This window comes from Arctopsyche grandis, chromosome 5, assembly GCF_051622035.1.
Source record: "Arctopsyche grandis isolate Sample6627 chromosome 5, ASM5162203v2, whole genome shotgun sequence".
Classification (NCBI taxonomy): Eukaryota; Metazoa; Arthropoda; class Insecta; order Trichoptera; family Hydropsychidae; genus Arctopsyche; species Arctopsyche grandis.
The window spans coordinates 33,326,355-33,352,353 of record NC_135359.1 but is presented as its reverse complement, the minus strand read 5'-3'; the positions used below and the strand labels follow the sequence as shown (position 1 = coordinate 33,352,353).

General features: G+C 35.2%; 3 protein-coding genes and 1 long non-coding RNA gene across 4 annotated transcripts in view; 2 read left to right on the top strand and 2 right to left on the bottom strand.

Annotated features, from left to right (window-relative positions):
* LOC143912065 (uncharacterized) overlaps window positions 1-18,325 on the top strand; it is a 569,875-nt gene extending 551,550 nt beyond the window's left edge. Inside the window, exon 2 of the long non-coding RNA XR_013260605.1 lies at window positions 16,740-18,325. This is a non-coding gene — a long non-coding RNA (uncharacterized LOC143912065). The remainder of the gene's footprint in view (window positions 1-16,739) is intronic.
* Nup54 (nuclear pore complex protein Nup54) lies at window positions 321-12,710 on the top strand. The gene is made up of 12 exons (XM_077431546.1): window positions 321-646; window positions 8,279-8,503; window positions 8,577-8,714; window positions 10,282-10,619; window positions 10,903-11,023; window positions 11,100-11,256; window positions 11,336-11,444; window positions 11,512-11,704; window positions 11,771-12,027; window positions 12,104-12,223; window positions 12,290-12,377; window positions 12,452-12,710. The coding sequence occupies exons 1-12, from the start codon at window positions 601-603 to the stop codon at window positions 12,589-12,591; spliced, it is 1,932 nt and encodes a 643-aa protein (XP_077287672.1). The 5' UTR covers window positions 321-600; the 3' UTR covers window positions 12,592-12,710.
* On the bottom strand, window positions 507-6,950 carry LOC143911980 (uncharacterized). The gene is made up of 5 exons (XM_077431084.1): window positions 6,905-6,950; window positions 5,579-5,700; window positions 5,052-5,499; window positions 3,218-4,247; window positions 507-3,066 (listed from the first exon to the last, which is right to left on the bottom strand). The coding sequence occupies exons 1-4, from the start codon at window positions 6,948-6,950 to the stop codon at window positions 3,967-3,969; spliced, it is 897 nt and encodes a 298-aa protein (XP_077287210.1). The 3' UTR covers window positions 507-3,066; window positions 3,218-3,966.
* Window positions 12,702-14,347, bottom strand: LOC143912268 (uncharacterized). Its single transcript, XM_077431547.1, has 4 exons — window positions 14,119-14,347; window positions 13,750-14,033; window positions 13,523-13,670; window positions 12,702-13,438 (listed from the first exon to the last, which is right to left on the bottom strand). The coding sequence occupies exons 1-4, from the start codon at window positions 14,284-14,286 to the stop codon at window positions 12,869-12,871; spliced, it is 1,170 nt and encodes a 389-aa protein (XP_077287673.1). The 5' UTR covers window positions 14,287-14,347; the 3' UTR covers window positions 12,702-12,868.
* Window positions 18,326-25,999: the final 7,674 nt, after the last annotated feature.

The window sequence follows — 25,999 nt, the reverse complement described above, 5'->3', positions numbered from 1 at the left end:
GATTAAAATAATACATTAACAGAAACTGACTGTAAAAATGAACGGTAAACGGATTATTCCGCAATAAGCGATCTCGCGCAAGTCACTAAAATCTTTATCATGGAACATCTGGCACTTGAATACTCGTTAATACAATATTTCGATTGACGAATTTTTTGGATGCCAGATGTTCCGCGATCGAGATTTTAGTGACTTGTGTGAGATCGCTTTTTGCGGAATAATCACCGAACCAAAATGAACATATTACTTTTAGTTAGTTGTGAGCAACGAGCTAAATACTAATACCAATATGATTGACAATCAGGTGATTGATTTAAGCCAATCTACTGTATATTGTATATCTTAAAATCAAACCATCAACTGGTTGTCAATTATATTTGTCATAATGTCTTAGAGAAACTTATAGTGTCAATTTGTAATAAAAAAAGATACAAAAAGATATCGAGTTGGTCGTAAAATGCGTCGTTATGGTTGATTGGTTCGTTTAGTGCGATTCAATTCAACTCGGTTCTCGTTCGGCGTGGAGATAGAAAGTGGAAACCAGAAGCCTGGAACCAGAAATCGAAGACAGTTGAGGGTTCAAACGGCTTCGGAACGACGATGACGTTTAATTTCGGATCATCGAACTTCGGAGCCGCCAACAAACGTGAGCACATCGCTAAATATTGCAACTGTCACTTGCGATTCGTTCGTTTATTCCTCTTGTAAACACACTATTCGTGTGTATACAAAAATTCAACAATTATTAAAAATATACACACATGTTTATATGCATATTTACGATACATTGTTTTCAAAGATTATTTCAATTTCGCAAATTATAGGTTATATACATGCACATATAAACGATTCACAGCCATCTGAATCCCTGTATCTATTTACATACATATATGATTAAAAAAATATTGAACTGTTCAAGAAATAAAATATATTTTATAGTGAAAATATTTCCAGTTTTCCATCTAATAGGATGAGTTTAATGAATTCTGTTATTTCATCACAAACATATGGGAATCATTTTATGTTTATGATCTGATGCCATATTCTTGTTGTACAAAATATAGTACGATAGATGGCAGTACAAACTTTATAACGGAAATAAATCATTCGGAAAAATTCCAGTATTTATTGTCCTTGTTTCTATATTAGAATGAGTTGTATGAATCTAAGAAAATTGGTTCTATTTAAACATGTGTGTAGATCGTAAAAAATGATCAAAAATTGATTTCTCAAAAGCTAATGGATCTTCATCGTATTCCCGCTGATACATATCCATATAGCAGTGTTCGCCAAATGAGCTGTTTTTGGTCTTAGTTTATATTTTGGGTGTGAACCTTTTATTTCGACTAATAAAGGACGAATACTAATCAAGAAATTGATATTGTTCTCGCATCTTTTGAAAGGAAATAACTCCAATGAATACTTATGGTATTTTAGTATCTCCTCTGCTCATTCACTGAGACTACTTATTTAGAGACACTTATTTAGCTGCCATCAGGATGTTCATTTTATTTAAAAATAATCCTCAAAGGAGCCGAATTAGACTAGTGATTAGCATATAATGCTTTGAACAGAGTGGTCGCGGGTTCAAATCCCACTGGTTTCCGTTGGCCTTGGATTTGTGACTCCAGGTCGATCGTTTCCAATTAGAGTTCGCCAATTTATCCGATTTTCATTGAAACGGTTCCAACAAATTGGCAACCTTACCCATTTTCTCTCAAGATCTCGAGTTTTCGGCAATCTCGACTTTCGCTGAATTGTATAAAATGCTGCAAATTTACAAATTTGACCATAGATGTCTCTGTGGATATTAATTGATTTGTATTTATTGAATTGTTAATGCTGCAAATTCACAAATTTGACCATAGATGTCTCTGTGGATATTAATTGATATGTATTTATGTACTTTGTATAATACTGTTGCGTAGGATTGGGTGGAGATTATGAGGTAATTGGATTATTCGTCACATTGCGGTGGTCACAAAGGCAATTTTTGCCGTGAAAATCGCGAATACACAATATTTGGCACTCAAGTTCTCGTTAGTATGATAGTCATCGTTAGTATTGTTGCGTAGGGGTGGGTGGAGGATCCAAGTAAAAGGCCAAAGTTGCCTCACAGCATTTATTGGTGATTAAGGAGATACACGCACTGGCAGTGCTCAGTCCAGAATGACATGATATCGCCTTATAATGGATAGATCTCTCAGGACATCTTCGACGTCTAAAATAAAGAGTAAATATATAATATTGTCGTGTAGGGGTAGGTAGAGGATCCAAGTAAAAGGCCAAAGTCGTCTCACAGCATTTATTGGTGATTAAGGAGATACACGCACTGGCAGTGCTCCGTCCAGAATGTCTTGATATGATCTTAGTACCTCCTTATAAAGGGACAGGTCGCTCCGGGCATCTTCGACGTCCGGTTACTTCCCCATTGTTTAGGCATGTACCCGGATATGTAATCCCACGACACTCAGTCCCACGCTATCGCTGTCAGTTCGGGATCGGGTGCCGCTTACTACGTCAATTCGGTGGCCATTTTTTAGCCTACTTGCACTTAGTTTGGAGATAATCCTCGAAACCAATTATAACGGTCATACAGTCTCTGGGATGCTACTCGGCCTAATCCGATTGCACTTACTCGGCGGTGTACGTAACAATACTTATAATATTTGTATCAAATGTACAATGTTTCTGGCCAGGAAGGCGCATTGGGGTTACCTATCAGGCCTTCCTGGTATAAATTAAAGATAAAATCATAGTAAAAATAGTTACGGACGGACAGATCGATGTCGTCAAATAAGTAGATATAAACCTACCGGACAGAGAGGAAAAGAAAACGATGGATCTTATCTAAAATACACTACCTCTTGAATATATAACAAATTGAGGAAAACTATAGACTTTTTTCAATTTCATTAGTAGCACAGGATATTTTTAGATGTCACTGTGAAGTAACCAAAATTAATTTCGAATCATAGTCTTAGCCATTTGCCCGCGGCAATAAATATAGCGCAGAAGCCCTCTACACGGCACCTTTTTCGCGAATTTGACAATCGAGTTTTCGACCTTAAATACAGATTTTAATATTAAGTATAAGTAGGGATTGCAATTTACCGGTAAACGGCAACATTTTAACCCTTTGCCCGCGGCAATAAATATAGCAAACAAGCCCTGTATGCGGCATCTTTTTCGCGAATTTGGCAATCCAGCTTTCGACCTTAAATACAGATTTTAATATTTACTCAAGTAACCAGATATGTTAATTAACACATAAAGTATTATTTTAAACAATAAAATACATAATATATCTCGTAGTTTTGGCTTAATTGTCAAATAATTATTCTTCATACAATTGAGACGTATCGTCGCCGTTGTTCAACAGACGTGACGTCACATAAACGAGGTTTCAGTATGGTTCCACAAAAAACTAATTTTGACTGGTATATATTCATTTTAAGCAAATTTAATAGATGGCATTCAACTCTCAGTAATATATTCAACCAATTTTGAACCTTAAAACAGTTGAAATAGGCGCATATAAGGCTCAAAATCCCGTGCAAAGTTCAGAAATTCTATGGAAGACAGCCGCGCAAAGCTTCCATAGAAGACGGCCGCGGGCAAACGGTTAAACTCGTTAAGTGGTTATGATACATATCATATTTTATATTGAAAACCCCTGTCAACTGCAACTATAGAAAAAAATAGGCCAATAGGATTATTATCCTGGAAAAATTAATTACGCCTAAATATAGCTCGCGTGGCGACCAGCGATGTACAGGAATTGATCGTTTGATCATATATTCGGTGTTGCATATTCGGGGCCGAAGTAAAAAAAAATGTTGTTGTTTTGATTAAATAAATATATTTTTCAATAACGCTTACATAGTATTAAATACAATCACAATAACATACAGTAATATCATATCTAGTTTACAGAATAACTATTCAAACGCGACCGAGATCGCATCAATGCTCTCCGTACATTATCTGCTGCGGCGTCTGGGCCTCCCGTTTGTCGTCCGTCTTGTTAAAAGCCGTTCCGACTACGCCCACCTCCTTCTGATTCTTATCCGTGATGGCTGCAGACTTTCGCCGCTGGTACACGACCAGAGCGATGACGGTGACCGCAACCAGCACGGCCAGAACCACCACCAGAATTATGTACGGCATATTGTTCGACAACGAATCACCGTCGTGATCTTTCAAATCCACTTCGGCAAACGAAAAGTAGTGGTTCGTCACCTTTTCTATAACATAATTACATACATATATTAAATAAATATCCAATTTACATAGCATAGTACATTTCAATCATCGTTTCTGACTCATTTTTGCCAAGTGTTGTATGAAATGGCTTTCATATACCAACTGTTTTTATGTCGAATATAACATTAAATGGCAAACACTTCCCACTTGCTTCACACTCAAGTGCAAAAGAGATGAAACGCTTACTTTTGCATGTTCTGGTATGCTAAGTGGAAGTCTTTAAACTTCATGCTATGCTTTTCTCTACTGAAACTAGAAGTTTACACTTCAAAAGAATGATTTCCAATGCAAATTAACAAACTATTGTCTTAAACCATACCGGTGTTCAAAAGAAAACAATTATTATTTTGAATAAAAATACCAATAATTTTATTTTACTACCGCCATCTATGTTTAAAACTAAAAATTGGATAGACGTCAGGCACTTTTCAGAAATTCAAATTTCAAACGCGTCTTATACGATAGTTTTGCACCATCGTAACGGCGGAGGATCCATTTACTTATATTGATGACCAAAATGAGCAATATGGCAAAGTATGAAAACGATCGGATAAGAGGCAAATTTTTTCCTGAATTGTAATCGTAAGTGAAACGTAAAGGAGGTATGTAAGTAATAAAAATAGCATGCATATGTAGTATACTGGGAGATCTGCAGCCCGCAGCCCATATGGACGCTACTGCCTTAAATATGTTAGCGGGATGAATTTGTGAGAACTTTCTATGAAGATTTTTTCTTTGTGGTTCGTATAAGCCTTTCACGCTTTTCTAGTCGTATTGAAACTTACCGAAATGAGTGGGAAAATCAGTCGTCTCCACGATGCCGTTCGAATTGGTGATATCTTGTATGACTTCAGTGGTCGCCTGCTCGAAGCTATTCCCGTTGGTGATGTCTTGTATGATTTTAGTGGTAGCCTGTTCAAAGCTATTCCCGTTGGTGATCTGTTCTATGATTTCAGTGGTCGCCCCGTCGACGCTGTTCGAATCGGCTATCTCTCGGATGATTTCGGTAGTAGGGATTCCGAACGCCGTGTTGAGGATCGAGTCGCCGCCGTTGCCGGATATCGCATCTATAGCACTGTTGACGGATCCAAAGTCGTCGGTGGCGATGATTCCGTTCGTCGGAAATGTCACGGCTTGCGCTGCTTGGTGGACTATGCGGGTTACGACGTCGACTGTTTTTTGAGCGTCGTCTTCGTAGCTATCGTAGTAGTTTGGGTTGTAGGGTGCCATTTTCTGAAATTGGATTAAATCAACGTTGAAAATACTTCGGAATGGATTGATTGAATGTGGCAGGCCGAATTGTTTCACTCACCGATGATATTTCGTTACACGACTGCTCTCTGCTGCTTACACGGACTTGATGAATCAGTAATGTGATATGCGTAGCGTTATATAGTTGGAAGTATTTCCTTGAATAGTTCAACCACAAACATCCTTTTTGGTATCAACGGGAATACCACTTCCCCTTAGAATAGATTTTACGTATGGGTTTTGCGAACTGGCGTTTTCTTGTTGACGCATTTTTTTTTTGTTGTAAATTTGTTATCAAATCGTTAAGAAATTTTGATGTATGTATGTACGTACGTACGGAAGGGATTCACTTTATTTCGGTTTCAAAACTTAAAATATCATCTTTGGACCATCGACTTGAGTTGTATGTAAGTTGTTTTTAAATTTTGACCTTGACTTGAATATCCACCGCAATCGTTTCAATTTGCTTTTTGTACTCGTGGCTTTCAAGAACGATGAAAATAGAAGAAAATATCTTTCACATCGATAAGTAGGGATTGCAATTTACCGGTAAACGGCAACATTTTAACCCTTTGCCCGCGGCAATAAATATAGCGAACAAGCCCTGTATGCGGCATCTTTTTCGCGAATTTGGCAATCCAGCTTTCGACCTTAAATACAGATTTTAATATTTACTCAAGTAACCAGATATGTTAATTAACACATTAAGTATTATTTTAAATAATAAAATACAAAATATATCTCGTAGTTTTGGCTTAATTGTCAAATAATTATTCTTCATACAATTGAGACGTATCGTCGCCATTGTTCAACAGACGTGACGTCACATAAACGAGGTTTCTGTATGGTTCCACAAAAAACTAATTTTGACTTGTATATATTCATTTTAAGCAAAATGAATAGATTGAATTCAACTCTCAGTAATATATTCAACCAATTTTGAACCTTAAAACAGTTGATATAGGCGCATATAAGGTTCAAAATCCCGTGCAAAGTTTAGAAATTCTATGGAAGACAGCTGCGCTACAGACTTGTCGCGCAAAGCTTCCATAGAAGACGCGGGCAAACGGTTAAGACATATAACAAACCAAAAATATGATGATCAAAGATCAGCATTCGTTTGATGCTTTTTAAAATAATTCACTATTGTAAATATCTTAGAAAAACCATGCTCTCTTGCTTTACTAATTAACACTAATGGAGTGTCCTTTTGTTATTTGAAAAAGATCCATCGAACGCCTTTAATGATGAGTTTTAGTCATTTTTGGACATTTAATACTGAACATAAACAAATCCCAGACTACCTAATCCACAATACCTCATTTGCATCGATTTTATTGCAAAAATATACCTGCATATTATATATAGAGTCAACAGATTTAAATACCTGGGTACTTGGTTAAATGAAGAGATGGACCCAGATAAATCCACATCGCGCTTACAAATAAGCATCTCATTCTTCTTACGCGTTTGAGATTCACGAAGAGCTACGTCTGGACAGTGTTGCTACATGGATGTGAAACACGGACTCTGAAGACCAGGATGATCAGCCGCATCGAAGCTTTTGAGATGTGGGTCTACAGGCCCATGGACCAAATAAGTATCAAATGAAGCTGTCCTCGGCATGATAGAGAGAGGCAGGAAACTTGTTTCTGTCATCAAGCGGAGAAAGATGTAGTACCTCGGACACATGATACGGGGTCCAAAATACGAATTTCTCCATTTGACAACCGTGGGCAAAATAGAAGGTAGAACATGGATTGCAAGGAAGATATTGTCTTGGCTTCGAAATTAGCACTGAAGAGCTGTTCCGAGCTGCTGAATACCGATGCGGATATCTTCAAATAATTGACGAGGTGGTCGCCAACGTCCGGATGCGGACAAGGCATTAAGAAGAAGAAGAATATGTACTTAATATGCTATAAAATAATTAAGTTGTTGAAATTTTAACGATTTACCGATAAATCGGTAATCCGGTAATGCAATCCCTACTGATAAGGTTGAAATAAATATGTGCATTATCTACTTTATTTGACTTTTCACCTGGGTGAATAATCTTTCAAAAAAATCCGGTAGCTTATCTGTAAGATCTCTATGCATCGAATGCAAATATTATTTTGATAAGAAGTACTCTATCGTAATTCCTGATAACATGTTTCTATTTCCTCTAAACATCAAGCACTTGGGCGCTTGAAGATTTGTGCAGATTTATAGTCGGAAATCTTCTGCGATTATTTTTACAGCTTCTGTTATATCTATAAACAATGAGAACGGCAAAGAGACGAATAATGTCTGACCGATATCTCCCTGTCGTAAAATATCACGAAAGTCATCGACGTTCTATATGAAATCTTATGACTGAACAATTCTTAATGAGTAGTAAAGTTTTCTTGAATAATTCCAGTCTTGTTATATAATTACGTACATTATTAATTTTATTGCTTCCATTTTGAACATTGTACTCTTAATGTTCTAATCATTTATATGCAAAAATGTCAAAAAACTATTCGTTTATATAAGTACCTAACAAAAGAGACGGAAAAGTCCTTTTTGACATTCAAAACATTACACCATAATTTATATTTCGCCACGATTCATTTCCGACTTTGCGGTTTTGTATTATATCCTATTATGATAAACCAAATATGGATGTGAAAATACAAGTGATTCACCTAAAAGTGTATCAAAGCTTACGCTGACGTTATAATGTAAATCGCAGAATTTTCCTAATCATAATTTGCCTCGTGTGTCTTTCCTACAGCTGCATTTGGAACTCCGGCCTTCTCGTTCGGCTCGCTAGCCACGTCGTCGGCTCCGAGCACCTTTGGAGGATTCGGCACGGCGCCTGCAACTACCAACCCCGGCTTTGGAAACTTCGGCACAACGCCAGCCACCACTAACACTTCCTTCGGAGGCTTCGGCACCACACCAGCCACCACCAATACCGGCTTTGGAGCTTTCGGTGCCGCTCCGGCAGCAACCACTGGTTCGAAATTAACCAATTCGATGCATACTAACACATGGTTGAGGTGAGGATTGATTGACGGCTATCGTTTCAGGTGCGGCTCCATTCCATTCAGGTGCATTCGGCACGACGCAAACGACTGCTACCCCTTCTTTTGGTGGATTCGGGACGACGACTACGACTAATACTTTGTATCCTACATTTGGCACAAATACTGGTACTACTGCGGGAGGTATGTAATGTATTTGTCTATCGAGACAATCAGAAATGTGGAAGTGGTTATTATTCAGTTAAGTTTTTGAGACTTGTTTTGATCAGGTATTTGCGACAGTACATTTTGCATCTGCAAGCATTGATTCGAACACTAAATTCTTATTAATTAAATTCAAACACATATTTATAAAGACAATGCACCAAAACCAGTCTTTATGCATAACAAACATGACGGTTGGCTTCAGTTTCTGCAAATATCCAAGCTGTGAGAAGTATAATGAATAGTTCAAATGGATAACTCATGACATATATACGTAGAATAGACAGAGAGTATTCTAAAAGATGAGCTAAATCTAAGCAAGCGAAGTGAAACATTTCGTAGTGCACTTATCTACAGTCAATGTATTTCATTACATGATAAAATAGTCGAAGTAGTAAGTAATTATTTATATTTAGGTCAAATAATAGACATGTCCAGTAGTAAAGAAGAATAATTAAAGAGACGTATGAAATTGGGATGGAGTGAATGTTGTTTTAAAATCAAAAATGCCACTCTGTCTGAAGAATAAGATCTTCGATGCGTTTTGCCAGTGATGACGTATGGGTGTGAAACTTGGACATTAAACGCCAAGATGCTGTAGAAAGTCCTATGCACTCAAAGAAGTATGGTACGCTGTATGCTCGGCATAATGAGGAAAGATAGGAAGCGGAACACGTGGGTGAGAAGTATGACAAGGGTAGTGGATAAAGTAAAGAGATTTAAATGGCAATGGGTGGGCCAAGTGGCTAGAAGAATGGACGAAAGGTGGACAAAAGAATTGCTAGAATGGTACCCAAGAGAATGCAAAAGGTTAAAAGGACGACCCCAGTGAAGATGGGTGGACGAAATTAGGAAAATGTGTGCGGTGAGATGGACGAGAGTTGCGGAAAACAGAGACGAGTGGAAGCGTGTTGGAGAGGCCTTCATCCAGCAGTGGATAGCGAATGGCTGAAAAAAGACACTGACTTCTACTGAAAGGTTTTAAAAAGGTGAAGACACCGCATGGAAAGGTGTTCCAAGTGTGTCTTTTACATTTTCTGGGAAATTTTTAATGTTTCTTCATAGTAGGCAAAATACAATAATTAATTTTACCAGATATTTTTCATGTCGTTGGATCTGTATTGTTATAATTTGATTACGAACCGTATTTATCTACCTGAATTTACCTCATTTGTGGTCAAGTCTATTAATTGTCAACAGCTGCAAAATTACGTATCTGTGGTTTTCCGTTAAATTCTGCACGAGACGATGATTTAGCGGGTAAAAAGTCATTTCGTATTGTGAATTCTGATAAGGAATTGTTGAAAATAGCTCGTTTGTCAAGAGGAAAATTCATTATTTCGTATCTTCAAATGTTCATTTACAAGTGGAAAAATCTTAATTAATTGATAAATGAATAACCTCAGCGTTTTGTTTGAATTTTTTTTTAACACACTAAATGCGTAATGAAATATAATTCAATATCTGCATAATGATTTAAAGATTCCAAATTTATTATATTATATAAGAACTTTCGCTGGTATTAAAACATTATAAATGTTGACAGGTTTATTTGGTGCTGGTGGAACTACTGGATTTGGCGGGCCAGGTTCCGTATTCGGCTCTGGAAACACTGGATTCGGTGCCCCAAATACAGGCTTCGGCGGTGCCCCCACTAATACCGGCATCTTTAACGCTGCATCTTCGACATTCAATAGTGGAAATCCCGCCTTTGGTGGCCAGCCCGGTGGATTTGGCACTAATTTTGCAGGTGGATTTCCAACATTCGGTGCGAATACCGGATTAGGCACTAATTTTGGCGCCAAACCGATCGGAACGGGGGCGATGGGTTACGGAGCCCCCTTAGGTGGGACGACCGGATTCGGACAAGCGCAACAACTACAGGTAAACATAATATTTCTACAATGCTGCCAATTTAGACAATTGCGACATCCAAGTAGATCGTTTTATATCAAAGTGGTCAATTTATCCGGATTTAACTGCTGAAATGGTTCATCAGAAATTGACTCATACCTACCCATTGTTGTGTGATTATGATTTCAATTTATTTGTTGAAGGCTGTACGGACACTGTACAAGTCAGCGATCGGTGCAAGCTCTGAACTTTGCTGATTAAACAGTTCTAAAACTAACCATTAGATGTGACTAATGATTTATTTTTATTTCAGCCTCAAAATGTTAATCCGAACGAGGCTCTGATGAATGCCGTATTCAATTGTAATATATTTGGCGATGAACGTGATCAAATCCTTGCTAAATATAATTTCCTCCAGGCCAAATGGGGATTCGGTATGTTTGAGATTTAATTTTGACTCTGTCCCACCGAAGAACTATATATACATAATTTGTCTTACAAAACTTTCAGGCAAAGCGTACTATTCCAACAATCAACCTCCGATAGAATTAACCGAACAGAATCCTCTTTGCCGTTTCAAAGCCATCGGATACAACTGCTTTTTAACCACTTCTGATAAGGACGGTCTCGTGCAGCTTCTATTCAACAAACCAGAACAGGAACTCAAGTATGCACTAGTTTTAAACTAGCCTTAAATATAAACCTACATTCAAACTTTTACGTTTTAACGGATGCAATGATTACAGGACTCAACAGCAACAACTACAAAATTCATTAGTCGCACTTTTAGGAAACAAGCCCACTTTGACCATTACAATCGATTCTATAAAACCTGTTACTGATTCGAAAACACGGGTGAGTGCGTTGTTTTTATTTTGCTTTCTGGAAAATTACACGTCACTCAAACAAACTTTCTTTTCAGGTTATTATATTCGTATTGGAAAAGTCGGCAACGGGTGGTGCAGGATCTAGAATACCGGCATCAGAATTGTCTCAATTCCTCAATGGCAACGTACAAAGACAGCAGTTGTCATCACTCGGAGTTACGTCGGCTTTACCGCACGCCCGTCCTGAGCCTAAAGAGCTGCAGGAATATTTAGAAACTCCTCCACCAGGTACCGTACACTAGCATACAATCAAATTCGGATGAGAGCCATTCCTTTAACCGCGTTTCATTTCAGGAATCGATATTAGACTGTGGAAACAAGCACAAGCAGATAATCCAGACCCTGATAAATATTTCCCTACTCCAATGATCGGATTTTCAGAGGTGAAATGGCGGATGCGCAGTCAGGAAGAGGAGACTCAAGTGCATGCAGAATTTTTAGCCAAAGCTGCCGATGAAATTACAGATTTGAAAGCAAAATCAGCTGCGGCTACTGCTACTCTTCAAGAGCAAAGAAGACGTTTTGTTCATTTGCATCATAGACTTCTAACGGTTGGAATTATATTATTGATTTTTTTTTTCATTGTATTTGGTATGTCAATTCTATAGTTTTTTTGTTATTATGCAGGTCGTCCTACGACAAGAGAGTACTAGAAGTGCCGGTGCCGCTATAACACCTGAAGAAGAAGCGCTCCGTAGCCGATTGGAATCACTTCACTCACAACTTTCAGCACCCACTCAATTCAATGTATGTTTTTGTTATTATTTCATAATTAACATTTGCTGTTTATTTATTGTTATTTACATATTGTAGGGAAGATTGAGTGAACTTTTATCTCAAATGAGAATGCAGAGATCGCAAGGCTTGTTACAGAAATCTGAACGTTATTCTATGGATCAAGGTGAGCTGTTGTTGATTTAGAATGCTTTTTCGTCCATTTTTCGTGTGAATTTATATATTGTTTTTTTTTTTAAGGTTCTCAAGATGATATAAAACAATTCCTTGCTATGCAACATAAAGGTATGACTCATTTAATAGAAACAGTCAATGCTGATATTTCGCATCTCAAACTGATCCACGAAGGAATGAACAAGATTGTGCAAGAAGCAGAGTGATTTTAGTGCATTCTGAACATTTATATTAATTTTTCATTTTATAATTTCTTGTTATCCAATTATGATGACGAATACCATGAGGTTTTTTTTTATAATTAAAGAATATTTTTAAAATATATAAAATTTATTTTATAATATCAATTTAAAAAAATACTGTTTCACACATAACCTATAAGTCAGTTTGTATTACATTTTTTGTCATATAAACTTCATCTACACATTTTTGATATGACTAGAATCTTATTAATCAATTGTACAATACGTATGTATATAAAAATCATGAAAAACTCTTCCGTAAGCTTAAATCTAACGGTATATCGCCTAGTGTGTGATCAATGAAATATTCAGACTTTTCGCCTTTTTTTCCTAAATTAAGAACACCATTTTCATACACATCGTCATCACTGTACCGTTTCAAATTTAACGGTTCCTCCGGGTATTGATAGTCGAACTGGTGGGATATGCTCCCAATTTGTCCTTCTCGACATTCCACCTTTGCATCAATCAGGAAGTCGCTTTTGAAATTCACCGAAGACGTCGCTTGTCTTTTATTCAAACCACTCTTCACAACATACATATCGTTCTCAGAATACGAATACTTCCTCTTGCCACGCCTTTCATCTGTTTCGGGCATCGTCACACGCTCGCCGGAGTCATCTATTTCTTGGAGATTAGCTGCAGCAGGTGAAGCAACGTGTTTGTACGTCTTCACGTGCTTCCGCAGACTGGAGGGGTCAGTGTACCTCTTCTGGCAGCCGGGTATTTTACAGCAATAGGGTTTATCGACGGCGTGAGTCCTCGTGTGCTTGAAACGATCGCTCGAATTCGAATACGCTTTATTACAACCCTGCAATTGTAAATTTGAAATATGAGCATTGATCGATTTAAATTTTGCATAAATTTAAGCAACGGTAAGATATATAATATTCACCTCGACTGGACAAATGTATGGTTTTTCCCCTGAATGTGATCTAGTGTGGATCTTTAAGTTTTCTGCTCTCGAGAATGACTTTTCGCATTGATTACACTTGTGCGGCTTTTCATTTGTGTGGGTTCTGACGTGAACGAGCATTTTGTATCTGTAAGTAAATCAATTCTTTAGCTTTTGTTCCAAGATTTGTTATAGTTTGATTCGATTTGTATTGATTTTATATTTACCTTGCGTTGAATCCTTTGTTGCCTCGCGAGCATCCTTCCCATCCACAGTAAAACAGTCCTCCGGTAGCATCTGAATGAGCCGTCGCCACATGGTTGGACAAAGAGTTCAAAGTGGCAAGAGCACTTTGACAATTCTTCCATCGGCATTTGAAGTCGTGGCTTCTATCGAATTCATTGTCCGACTCGTTTGTTTGAATCTTGTATGTAGCGTAGTAATTGTTCGAAGAATGTTCAGACGTATGACCATCGGATAAGTTGCTCGAGTGTGTTGAATCATTGTCGCTCTATATTAAAAAAAAAATCATTAATATACATACATAATTACATGAATAATATGATATTAACAAAAAATGATGGTTAAATGTATACCTGAGGGGAATTTGGTGCTAGACTGTGGATGTCTTCGATGACTTCCGTCATGATTGGATAGTGTGTTTGTAACCAATGCGGTTGCTGAGTCCAGTAGGAGTTTTCACAGGAGAATCCCGGTGCCGAGTAGGGCGGAATCCCCATTCTGATATTGTGAAACATCAACATTATAACATAAGTACGGAGAAAAGAACGTTTTCACGGCAGTGAAGTCTTCACTGAAATGAACACATTCTATCGGCATTATAAGCTTATATTCACAGAGCTGTCTGTCTCGACTTGATAGCTGTGTGATAAGACAATGTCTTCACCCCCTACAGTCTCATTCATCTCGCATCTCGCTCTAACCGACAACTGACCGAGTCCATTTCGGCACAAATCAAAACTCAAAACTATCATCCTACACGTATCGAACTATCAAACTCGCAAATAAACAAAAATCTTAAAACAGATCGATGAAAATCAATGCATAAGTGAGAACAAACGACACAGATCGTATTGCTTTCCCTTTCTAATGTGCGATTACATTATTGTGTGGTTTTTGTTTCAAATTATATAAAATCGAACGGAAACAGATGCGAATTTGTCGCTTGTGCACTCTGTACATAAGGGCTATTTTCGCTCTTTTATATAACGTCGACTGTTATCAGCTTTGCGCCGACTCTGTTAATAATAAGATCCAGTTCGAACTGGATGCGCATTTTTGGGTTCATGGGGGCCGTCGATAATGAGCCGTCTGACTGATATCATGACCCATAACTGGTAATGGTATGTCCATTATCGGCGTGCTAATCGTCAAACGCCCCCGTCTCTTCTATTCTACAATACATGTTTGATGACAGAATTTTATTGCACGTGTGAGATCTTTGAGCCAAAACTGAATCCTACAAAGCCAAAACAAAACGTAGACTCCTCAGCTAAACTATCAATCATCCTTGCTAGACTTTCGTCGCATAGTGTATAGGTAATGTATTCGTCAGTGTATTTGTCCTTGCACTGTATATTTAACCCTTTGAGTCTTTTCTGTTGAAAGCCCGCCACGCTGAAAATTTCGTCAACATTTCCAACTAGAATTATTTAGAAATCCAATAGAAAGCAGGTATAAGAATTGTAACCAATCCAAACAAACCCTAGATAACTACCGCCGAGGATTTCGAGTTTTGTAAAGGTGTGCTTAGACTCTCTAATATATTTTGCGACAATATAAAATAAGCAAAAGAAGTCTATTAATGAATGTATTTTTCCAAAACTAGTTCCACCTTCTTCATTGTTGTTAAAATGTAATGCTCACAATCTAAATGCCAAGCCACAATCTAAAATACTCGGCAGTTAGGGATTTCCATCGGGAAATTCTGCTATGGTTATAAATTCAGAAATTCCGGTGTAAACCAGTCTTTATAAACGTTGACAAAACGACCTATGTTCAAAGCATTTTTTTTCAATGCTACCTGGAAAGGCTTAGCGGGTAGTATTTTTGTTTACTTTGTACATTCTCAAAATACAACGCCTATCAGCGTTTTTCAGGCCCATATATTTGTTGGCAAAACGCCGATTGGCGTTGATCAGCACTTAAAGAGTTAAGCACCATTTTATAAAAATTATATTTGTTTTCAAACAAGTCTGAAGGAAGATTCACAAGTAAACATTTTACAAACCAACATTCAGAGGTATTTTTCATTTCAGTTTATAATATTTAAACAATAATAAAGTAACCGTTGTACTTTTAGTCATAAAATATAATTGATTTAAGTCAATTTAAGGCCATCCCAATGTGGCTTCATGGTTTGATATCAAATGCATGAAAAAGGATTATGGTATTATGTACTCGTGCAGTTCATTTTATTTTATTTTTAAATATATGAGCCACATAAACATATTTAGGTATACAAAAAGTCTATGCTCAACAACAATATTTGATAAAATCAACCACGAGCGTTGCTCCACCATCACTCAACCAGTTCAGCGCAGTTTACATACAAGTCAATTTCACCAGCAACCCGGTTGAGCAGATAAATCGCTCTAGAGATTAGATTAATTGGATTAAGCTGTGTTACTCAGAAAAGTGTGGCACTTTGTATGCTCAGTATATTGAGGATAGACAGAAAAAAGATCACATATTGATATGACGACGACAGCAGTGTCATTAAATAAACGGATGGCTCTTGGAATTCGAGCCATTGGATAAAGATTTATGCGGGAAGCGGTAACAACCATCAAATTATGATGTATACCACGCATATAGTATAGTAGGACATGAAATCCCAACCGTTCCAGCAAATGAACATGACATATTACCACATAAATTAGCTTGATAGCTAAAATATATATAAATAAATAAAATAAATAAGAGCTGGATAACGAATAGCATTATATTATACCACAAAACTAGTTAAATTTTCAGTTGAAACTAACCAGGTGCTACGGTCAACAAAGAAAAGCTAGGAGGACAATCTTGTGTATGTATTATGTTATAATTTCGCCATATTATATAATATATGTAAGTCGACTAAATGTGTTGTATTATATTATTAGTTTGTGGGTCCGCATTTCGCATATCTATAATTATAATTGTTCAAAGATAAGGTTTAATTCTTCAGCAAACCGCTTTCAACCAGTTTCAGTAAATATATTCTCACTTGTTTACCTTGTTATTATCGTGTTTAAATTGAGGGGAAATTAGGCTATTATCTCGAAAAGCCATCATGGTGACAATGAGTGACTGCTCGTATGCATTCTGGCCGGTACTATCCACCTTTTAATTTATTGCACTTTAGTGTGACATTCAGCGTTGATGTTGATGATAGTACCGAGAAAATGAAATTTAGTTTAGACTTTTTAGTATAAACACATCAAAACTGTGAAAGTGTAATCAATTACGCATTTACTTATGTGAAATTTCTATTTGTTGTGCTTAATTCGATCTTTGCTCCTCATGTAATACTCGTATTGATTGTTTGATTTAATCAACGTTTATACTGGTTTATTGACGTCACTGTAATATAAACATCATTTCTATTTAGAATTGATAAAAGCGATTGTCTCGGTTCGCGGGTGGTAGTAAGAATATAGGAAAAAATTACAAATGTGTTTTTGAGTATCTAAAAAAACAACACTAAAGGTTATCGTCACATTAATAAATACAAAAAATGATAATATGAATCTTCCAGAAAAACAATTTTGTAATTATTATTCACTATGATATTTCAATAGTTGTTGATCCATCTTTTTGTGGAACAAGGTCTCATACAACCAAGGGTCACACTTATACTCTGCAAAACTCAAACGGTAGTTTTGTAGGGTGTAAAAAAATTACTTGTCTTTCAATCCAAAGATGCCCAGACCCAGAAGAGATGGTTAGACAACGTGTTAGTTGACTGCGACATCCTGAAGAAAGATAAACCTCAGCTTCCCTTTCGGGTCTATCTATAAGTTCTTTTACTTAAGCAAAATAAGATAGGTGCGAGAGCTAAATTGATAGCTCAAACCTAGATCTTGTTTCAAAGTAGATATTAGACAAACAACCATGTTCTTAGAAAGGGTACTATCGAGAAGTTGCCATTTTTGATGAACCCAGAAGATATCCGGGACGGTTCAAAAGTATCGAGCGTTTAAAATTTTGTTGTCGATGACGCAAGCAGCCTGCAAGAGGGTAATAGATTTAATTGTTTTTCAATGTGGGTCGGTTCGGTGTGTCTTGTCTGGTGTAAACCAGTATGGTCTCGCACATATCGTCCCCCGGCAACCAGCCTTATCAGCTACAGTGGAACAAACAACCAGCTCAGACACACGTAAGCCACAACCGTGTTATCTGTCTGGGCTCGACGGGGGGTCCACTTCAGCTCGAACCGACTTTCAGCTCATCACAGAGATACGGACATACTGGCAAACGAGAAAGACATGATTTTCGCGCCCGAATTTAAATGCACACCACAATATACATGTACATTTATATATTTTAATATGTAAAATGGAATTAAATCAATTATCTAACGTATATTTATAAATGCATATCAATATCATATAGATAGATAACATTTTGCTGATTTTTAGTGCACATGCTGTTTATGAGGACTTGGAAAGTTTGCTCTGTAACACATACATACATAACTTTGATGTGAACTTTGCTCTGAAACATATACATATGCTATTTTCACTTATTTATTCTCGACTCTTAAAACAATTTGTCTGCTAAATGGTAAGCCTAATCAAGAAAAAAGTAAAAATTAAATTAAATATGGATTATACATAATATATAAATGATTTTCTATGAATTTTTGAATTATTACATACAATATATGTATGTATGTAACTGTGTATGCATCGAAATAAATTGAGGTTTGCTATTACTAGAACTACTTTCAATAGCTGCTATATTTTATTGAAAGATAAGCCATTGCATGCAAATTATAGACTAGGTCAGTTATATTTTGAATATTTGATTGAAATACGTTTAATGATAAATAAATTTAGTGTCGGGTTCTGAAAAACGATTTATTCATAGTTAATAATGATGTATGATCGAAATTTAGAGTCTTTGCTACACAAACAATAAAAAAATTAGACATATATTATACAAATAAGTCAAAATGCTCACAATATACAATAGCAATGTGTTATATGTAAATAGCGAACTGTGAATGTAGCTTACATATGTAAATGTAGACTATGCGCCTGTAGCTTATACAATTTCTACTACATCAATCATGTTGATGCAAAGATGACAACATATATGTATATAATAAATCATGATTAATTATAATTTATTTATTTAATTGGTAAAATAATCAACAAACAAATTCAAAACGCTAGAATAGAATTTTTTTAATACTTATAAATTTTTCGAACACGAAAGATTGGATTGTTAAAAAAACTTCACCAAAAATTATTGTCAAAATCATTCATAATGTTATTGAATTATAAACATTTACAGAAAATATTAAATGTATACTCCATAGATTGACCATTATTTCAAAATTGCACAAACTTTATTTTTTTCATTTGTGGTTTAGAATAAAAATTATAGTAAAATTCTAGGGTAATGAATACTGAAATAATGAAATTTCCAGTATGAATTATGCACATATTTCCGTGCTCGAATAAAATGTGCATTTAGTTAAACAAAATAAGTAAATAACTCGTTAAAACTTCGCTAAAACGAAATTTCACTCTTAAATAACAGATTGAACCAATAAAAAGCTTGTAAAAAATCACACTCATTTGGTTTGACATACTTTATACAAAATATAATCATTCTAGTCATATATGCATGTGTTATTGTGATATTGTACATATTTACCAGTTGGGTATATTTCATCTTCGGTCGTATCAGACAATAACAGCTCGACACATTTCCACGGAAATTTCCTCAATTCAATAAACACTTAACAGAATTTGAATAGTTTTGCATGGGAACTGCAACAAAAATACAACAATGAGAAACATGCAGCTGCAATGTATCTCGGTATATGAATGAAAGCATGGCAAAGCCACCACGTCGCTAGTTCGTGGGGGTCCAATCCGTTTTTGTCATGTTCTGTCTCGTCAAGAAAATCGTACAAAGCATCTATATATGTATAATCAACTGAAAACCCGAAAAAAAAGCACATACTACACTAGCCTGCCAAATAATGCACATCGTGTGCATAATCTAGTCTAGTTATCATATTCTAATTTGGCACTCTTTCAAAAATTGTTAAGGCATTTCATCATCGTCCGTCTCTCTCCATGCACTGCGTGCATACTTTTTTATTTTAGACTTTTACTCTTTTTATTTTTGATGTGCTTGCAAATTAGCGTATATCTGACGCAACCGGTTCGAACGTGATAAATTCAACGCAAATTTAATATCTGTACTTTAATGTGCGCCTATCTAAACTTATTTTAATTTATCGAGGCTCTATAAAGATGGGTATGCTTTCGATGTTGCTCCAAAATGTTTGTTTGAAAAATAATATTCCGTGTGACAAAAAAAAATCACGTAAAGGAAACAGCTTCAAAACTAATTAATATTTTTATACATATTATACTATATATGCATAATTATTTTCCCAACTTGCATTGTTCTGATGCGCAAGCTGTTAAATCAAACAATGAATTTTAACATTTTGAGTTCCATTGTGGTGTTTATATCAACGTTGAAGCTTCAAAATGCCTTCGTAAATCAAACTGATCATACTTTTGTCAATCGTTATGAACTTATGACTAGACTCCGGACCCAAAGCGCGCCGTTTATTGTTCAATTGTTGTAAATACATTGTTAAAGGTTCGCCGAACCTTTTTTTTACACTCTAGCTTTGCCGAACCGCCCCGATTCCTGGAAAAAGCACGCTCTCTATCCGTAGTCAACTTATGACTAGTCACCGGAGCCTGAGGGGGCCGTGTATTGTTCAAAGGTTGTAAATGCATTGTTAAAGGTTTGCCGAACAATGGATAGCACTGTGACTATCCTACCTCTACTTATACCGACTAGAGGTCGGAATCTGAAGGGGCCGGAAACGTGCCGCCTATTGTTCAATTATTGTATATGCTTTGTAAAAAAGGTTCGGCAAACCTTAAACAATGCATTTACAATCTTTGAACAATAAACAGCCCCTTCAGATTCCGGGCTCTACTTATGACTAGTGGCCGGATAGACAGCGCGCCGTTTATTGTTCAATTGTTGTAAATGCTATTGTTCAATTGTTGTAAAAGGTTCGCCCAACCTTTTTTTTTGCACTCTAGCTTTGTAAATATAGCCAAACTGCCGCGATTCCTGGAAAAAGCACGGTCTATATCCGTAGTCTAGTTATGACTAGAGGTCGGAATCTGAAGGGGCCGGAAACGCGCCGCCTATTGTTCCATTGTTGTAAATCCTTTGTAAAAAAGGTTCGGCAAACCTTTAACAATGCATTTACAATCTTTGAACAATAAACAGCCCCTTCAGATTCCGGTCTCTAGTTATGACCAATGCTCGGTTATTTACATTAACAAGTTGATTGCTCCTAATATCAGCGATGCTCAACTTTTTTTTTGGTAATTGAACACTAAATGTGTAAGTTTTTAGCAGGATTTTTGCATTTTTCGAACAAAATATTGGGCTACAGATAATATTTTATGGTATTAAATTTTAAAAACTACGTGATTTACTCAATTCGTTATTATTGAAATGTATAAATATGAAGTGCGTCACAAGTAAGTATTTATTTATTTAATAACTTGATATTTTTTCCGTAGCAAAAATTGCACTTCACGTTAGGCTGATTATTTTATATACTAGTGTTTTACTCGATGAAATATCATGGGTGTTGGCATATTAAGTTAATAAAAAAAAATTAAAAGAAATGTGTCGATCATGTGTTCAATCCGCACGCGGTCGAATTTTTTCAAATACCTTTTAAATATATTTAATTTAATTGTTTAATATGAAAGAAATGGTAAAAACTACCTACCTTCCTATAAATAATATAAAACACTAATAGAAAAATTAATTAATTAATTAAATAAATTTTCAATAGATGGTGCTAAATGCTCACAGGCAAATTTTCCTAGAGCATTGGTAGCAAACAGTATATACATATAGAAGTTTTTTCTTTCGATATTACATATATTCGTACATTTCGTTGGCAGTGTGTTAGCTGTGACGTATGTACATATTTTAGCACACTCGTCGCTTTGGAGCAATCTGTTAGACGAGTGTGCTTGATCAATTGATGTCTTATAAAAATAAATAAATATATGTATGTCGAATCGAGACGACTATTATAGTTCGGCGAGCGTTATCTCAGATACACAGACAGACAGACACACAGAATAGCGATATCATATACATATATAAGATGATGTATGAGAATGCAGAATCTTCATGTTTGATATATCGTAAAAAGGTACCATATTGAGTACCACTGGTCCGTATTAAGTCAAATATTTATTTAAATTGAGATTTGACAAATAGGAAAGAAAATATGTAATATGAAACTTCAGCAATTACATAAATATTTCGTCAATGAATGATTTGCTTAGCATGAGTAATAAGATATCTAACAAATTTATGTTTACATACATGATCGTTACGAGAAGTAACTGTTTCTGCACCTGGGTTTGTTTTTATCCAAAAATAAGTGAAAAGAATAGCAATCGAATGAACGAAAGAACCAAGAACGAAATCGAATGAACCAAGATACAATTCGAAGTAAATTCTTCAAATTAATAAACTTGTTTTTATTTTATTTTACCATGGGTGCCATAACAAGTTGTTCCAAATCTTCTACACACGATTCTTTTTAATCGAGGTCCAGTAAAGTATGTTTATATAGGGAAAATTTCAGCTGGAAGTTGAATGAAGTTGTATATTTACCATTAACTCGAATTGTGCCATGCAGAATCGAGAAGAAGAATTGGTACGAGTAGTAAGAATAGTAAGTAGTGGGTCTCGAGCGAGACCTCACGTGTGACTGACTTTTTGTTATTGTCGTCGTCCTACCAATGAAAAACGAATTTGTCGGGGTGAAAAAAAAGAAATGAAGTAAAAAAGTAGTCTGACCGGTAGGTGATGGGGCCGTGACAAGGCGACTGCGGGGGGGCGGCTGCTCTGCTGGGGGCAACCGGCCCTACACCCATACCCACAAATATCTAATTACTCTCAAATATTGGATAATATACACACATACATATATATTAAATGAAATGATCTTTGAGTTTTCAGGAATTTGTAGAATATGACAAATAACAATTCTAAGCCACTACAAGATTTCGGTGCGGTCACCAACACATTAAAAGTAAGTAAGTGGGAATTGAACTATACAGAAAGCTGGGAAAATGAGTTTATTTTTACTAACCTCTTCTTAGTTCAGAATCGATTTTGTCGTCTGACAAAGTTTGGGTTCTTTGGTCATCAATATAATTATTTATTACAAGCCTCTTCTATATTTTTCATAATTCGTCTACTGCGAATACTCTGTGGATGTTGATCGTATTACAATCAGGGGCAGTTTATCATAGATTGAAAATAAGAATAAAATATCTTGATTGATTGATCCATTTCTATTTATATTATATAATCTTTATTCAATATTATATCACTTTATGTTTAGTCATGCACTGTTCTATTTAGTCATGTTTTAGTTTTTATTTTTTATTTTTTTCATTTGTTTGTCTCTATGTACCATTTTATGTAATTTGTAAAAATCTATAATTTGACTCACATGTTATTTTGTTACGTTTATTCTTTATTTTTATGCATTTCTACATGTGTTGATTTTTCAATAAATAAATAAAATAAAATAGAAAATAAGCGCGCGCTTGGGGGCCTTTGTTACCAAAATTTACAACTTATTTTACGTTTTTTAATTGTTTTATTTATTTAATTTGAGAATTTTGGTTTTGTAATTTATCCTATCTGTATTTATGTAAATTTGTCAGTTTCGTTAATTTAATCATAATTTCATATAATAATTTGTTTACTATGGTTTATTCGACTTTATTCGGTTATTTGTTCAGCTTATTATCAAGCTTAACATTGAAGATTGATACAGAAACATGTGATTGAATACATTATTGTGTTCAATTTTATTTTAACTTTTACAATTTGATTCTCACTTAATTTGAAAATTTATATAATTAAATTTTTAAATAAATTGAAACCTAATTCAAGTCTTTGCTTAGTTTCAATTTCCTTGTTAGACTTATATTTTTAATAAATTATTATTTAATATTATGTGAGTATGATGCGACCTCTTTTATTTGTATATAAGTACCTATTTTCTCCCAAAAACTGCTAGTATTTCAATTACATATAGTAAATATATAAAAAAAAATATCGTTTTGTAAAATTCTAATGAAAAACCATACACTGAAAAGCATGGTAAAAAATGATGATAGCATTTTTTTACTGAAGTGGGGGCCTCAAATTTCAAATGCGCCTAGACCCCCCATTTACTTGATCCGCCACTGCTTACAATGCTTCTGTACAATATTTGGTCATAGATGTTTAATTTATAATTATGTATTTAAAGTTGATATTTTTTCATCTGTATAGTACACTCATCGCATTGGAGCGATCTGTAAGACGAGTGTGCATGATTGATTGAATATAAAAGAAAAAAAAAATATATATACATATATATATATATATATATATATATATATATATATATATATATATATATATATATATATATATATATATATATATATATATATATATATATATATATATATACTTCTAAATAGAAATTTTATAAAATTATAATATCCCACATTGAAATTTATATAATTTAAGAAAGCATTTTTTATAAAAAAAAATTTTTGCAATCATAAGTCGGAAAATTTTTTTCGCTCGCAAATTGTGAGCGACAAATGAGTAAGTACATAGTATGTAGATGGTTTTTATGGTAACTTTCAAATCAGCCAAAGTCAAAAAAAGGTAGCGGTCACAAATCAAATAAACATTCAAAAGGAGTGGCTTTAAATTTCTTAAAGTTTTCAATTGTATGTGGATTATTAATGAGAACATTGAGCAATTGCGTAAGTTTCATAGAGCCATCGTAAATGAAATTGATTTAATATGGCGAACGAGAGTAAATTTTGACTCACACTGTACTTGGTCGGTGTGGGGTTTTTAGCCCAAAGCCTTTTAGCAACAAGTGAGACCTCCATGTATGTACGATGCAACTTTGTTAAAGCGCTCACCTCAAAAGGAAACAATACGAGTCGATTGTTTCTAAATACAGAAGGATTATTTCGCTTTTAAATGACCGCATTGGTAAAAATTTACATTATTAGTACATTCGATGCAGGGGGTTCGATCTTTGAAGACGTTGCGGGAGTCCATCTCCATATTGTCGTTGCCGATGCCAATGCCGTGTGAACGAGACATTTTTGTGAAATTGAGTGGCATTTAAAAAAAATACAAATAAGACATACCTAGTACTCGTAATAAATCACAATAGTGACCTATGTACTTTCATTTTGAAAAAAAAAGCTAAGAAGCCTGCTAGAGATTATGTACAATCAGTTCCTTAAATTAATTTTAAAAAAATTGAATACCACCTCAAGCGTTAGATATCAATTTGTTATCATTTACATAGATAGGTATTTCAAAGTTGGATAAAAGTTGAACTAAAATGAATCCAAAATAATAAAGTCACTGACATTTTTTTTATAATAAACTAAGCAAGTGATAACTTATATATTTCCAGTGATAGTAAATGTTTGGGACACATTTATCTAAATGCATATTATTCATGCATATACTATCTAATTTATTTTGAAATAAAATGAACACACATTTTTGTAAATTTTTTTATAATCTAAACATAGATCGAAGAGTGTTTTCGTAAATGAACATTGTTACCGGTCTTATAATTAGTCACCGGATCCAGAAGGTGCCGCGTATTGTTCAAAGGTTGTAAATGCATTGTTAAAGGTTTGCCGAACCTTTTTTACAAAGGATTTACAACAATGGATAGCACTGTGACTATCCGGTGTCTACTTATAATTTTCATAGCTCTTGCTAACGAAAATGACAATACTGAGTACTTTCTATGAAGTAATTCAATTTCATTTTATCGGTTTATTATTTTTGTCTGAGATAACTGAAATACATATCTGAAAAATGTGAATCACTGCTCAATTTACAAAACTATGGAATTTTCGATAAAGAAAACATTGAGGTGTGGTTAGATCGCATTTTGAATAATCCGGGGTTTGGATATTCATTTAAGTAAAGAAAAAATAGGACTTATGTAGGTACAACACTCAGTGGCGTTACAAGGCAGATGCGGGGGGTGCGAAACGCACCGAGTGTCAACATTCAAGGAATGTTACCAAATGAAAAGTAAATTTATTTAATATATGTACATATGTATATACAATATATATAACATTGATATTGTTGGCAAAGGGT

Coding starts and splice junctions, on each gene's coding strand:
- LOC143911980 (XM_077431084.1), bottom strand. CDS start 6,950: ATGTGGATTTATCTGGGTCCATCTCTTCATTTAACCAAGTACCCAG. Junction 5,701..6,904: donor TCATTTAACCAAGTACCCAG/GTATTTAAATCT, acceptor GATACCAAAAAG/GATGTTTGTGGTTGAACTAT. Junction 4,248..5,051: donor TGATTTTCCCACTCATTTCG/GTAAGTTTCAAT, acceptor ATTATGTTATAG/AAAAGGTGACGAACCACTAC.
- Nup54 (XM_077431546.1), top strand. CDS start 601: ATGACGTTTAATTTCGGATCATCGAACTTCGGAGCCGCCAACAAAC. Junction 8,504..8,576: donor CGCTCCGGCAGCAACCACTG/GTTCGAAATTAA, acceptor CTATCGTTTCAG/GTGCGGCTCCATTCCATTCA. Junction 11,024..11,099: donor CCAGGCCAAATGGGGATTCG/GTATGTTTGAGA, acceptor CAAAACTTTCAG/GCAAAGCGTACTATTCCAAC.
- LOC143912268 (XM_077431547.1), bottom strand. CDS start 14,286: ATGTTGATGTTTCACAATATCAGAATGGGGATTCCGCCCTACTCGGCA. Junction 14,034..14,118: donor TAGCACCAAATTCCCCTCAG/GTATACATTTAA, acceptor TTTTTAATATAG/AGCGACAATGATTCAACACA. Junction 13,439..13,522: donor CATACATTTGTCCAGTCGAG/GTGAATATTATA, acceptor TTACAATTGCAG/GGTTGTAATAAAGCGTATTC.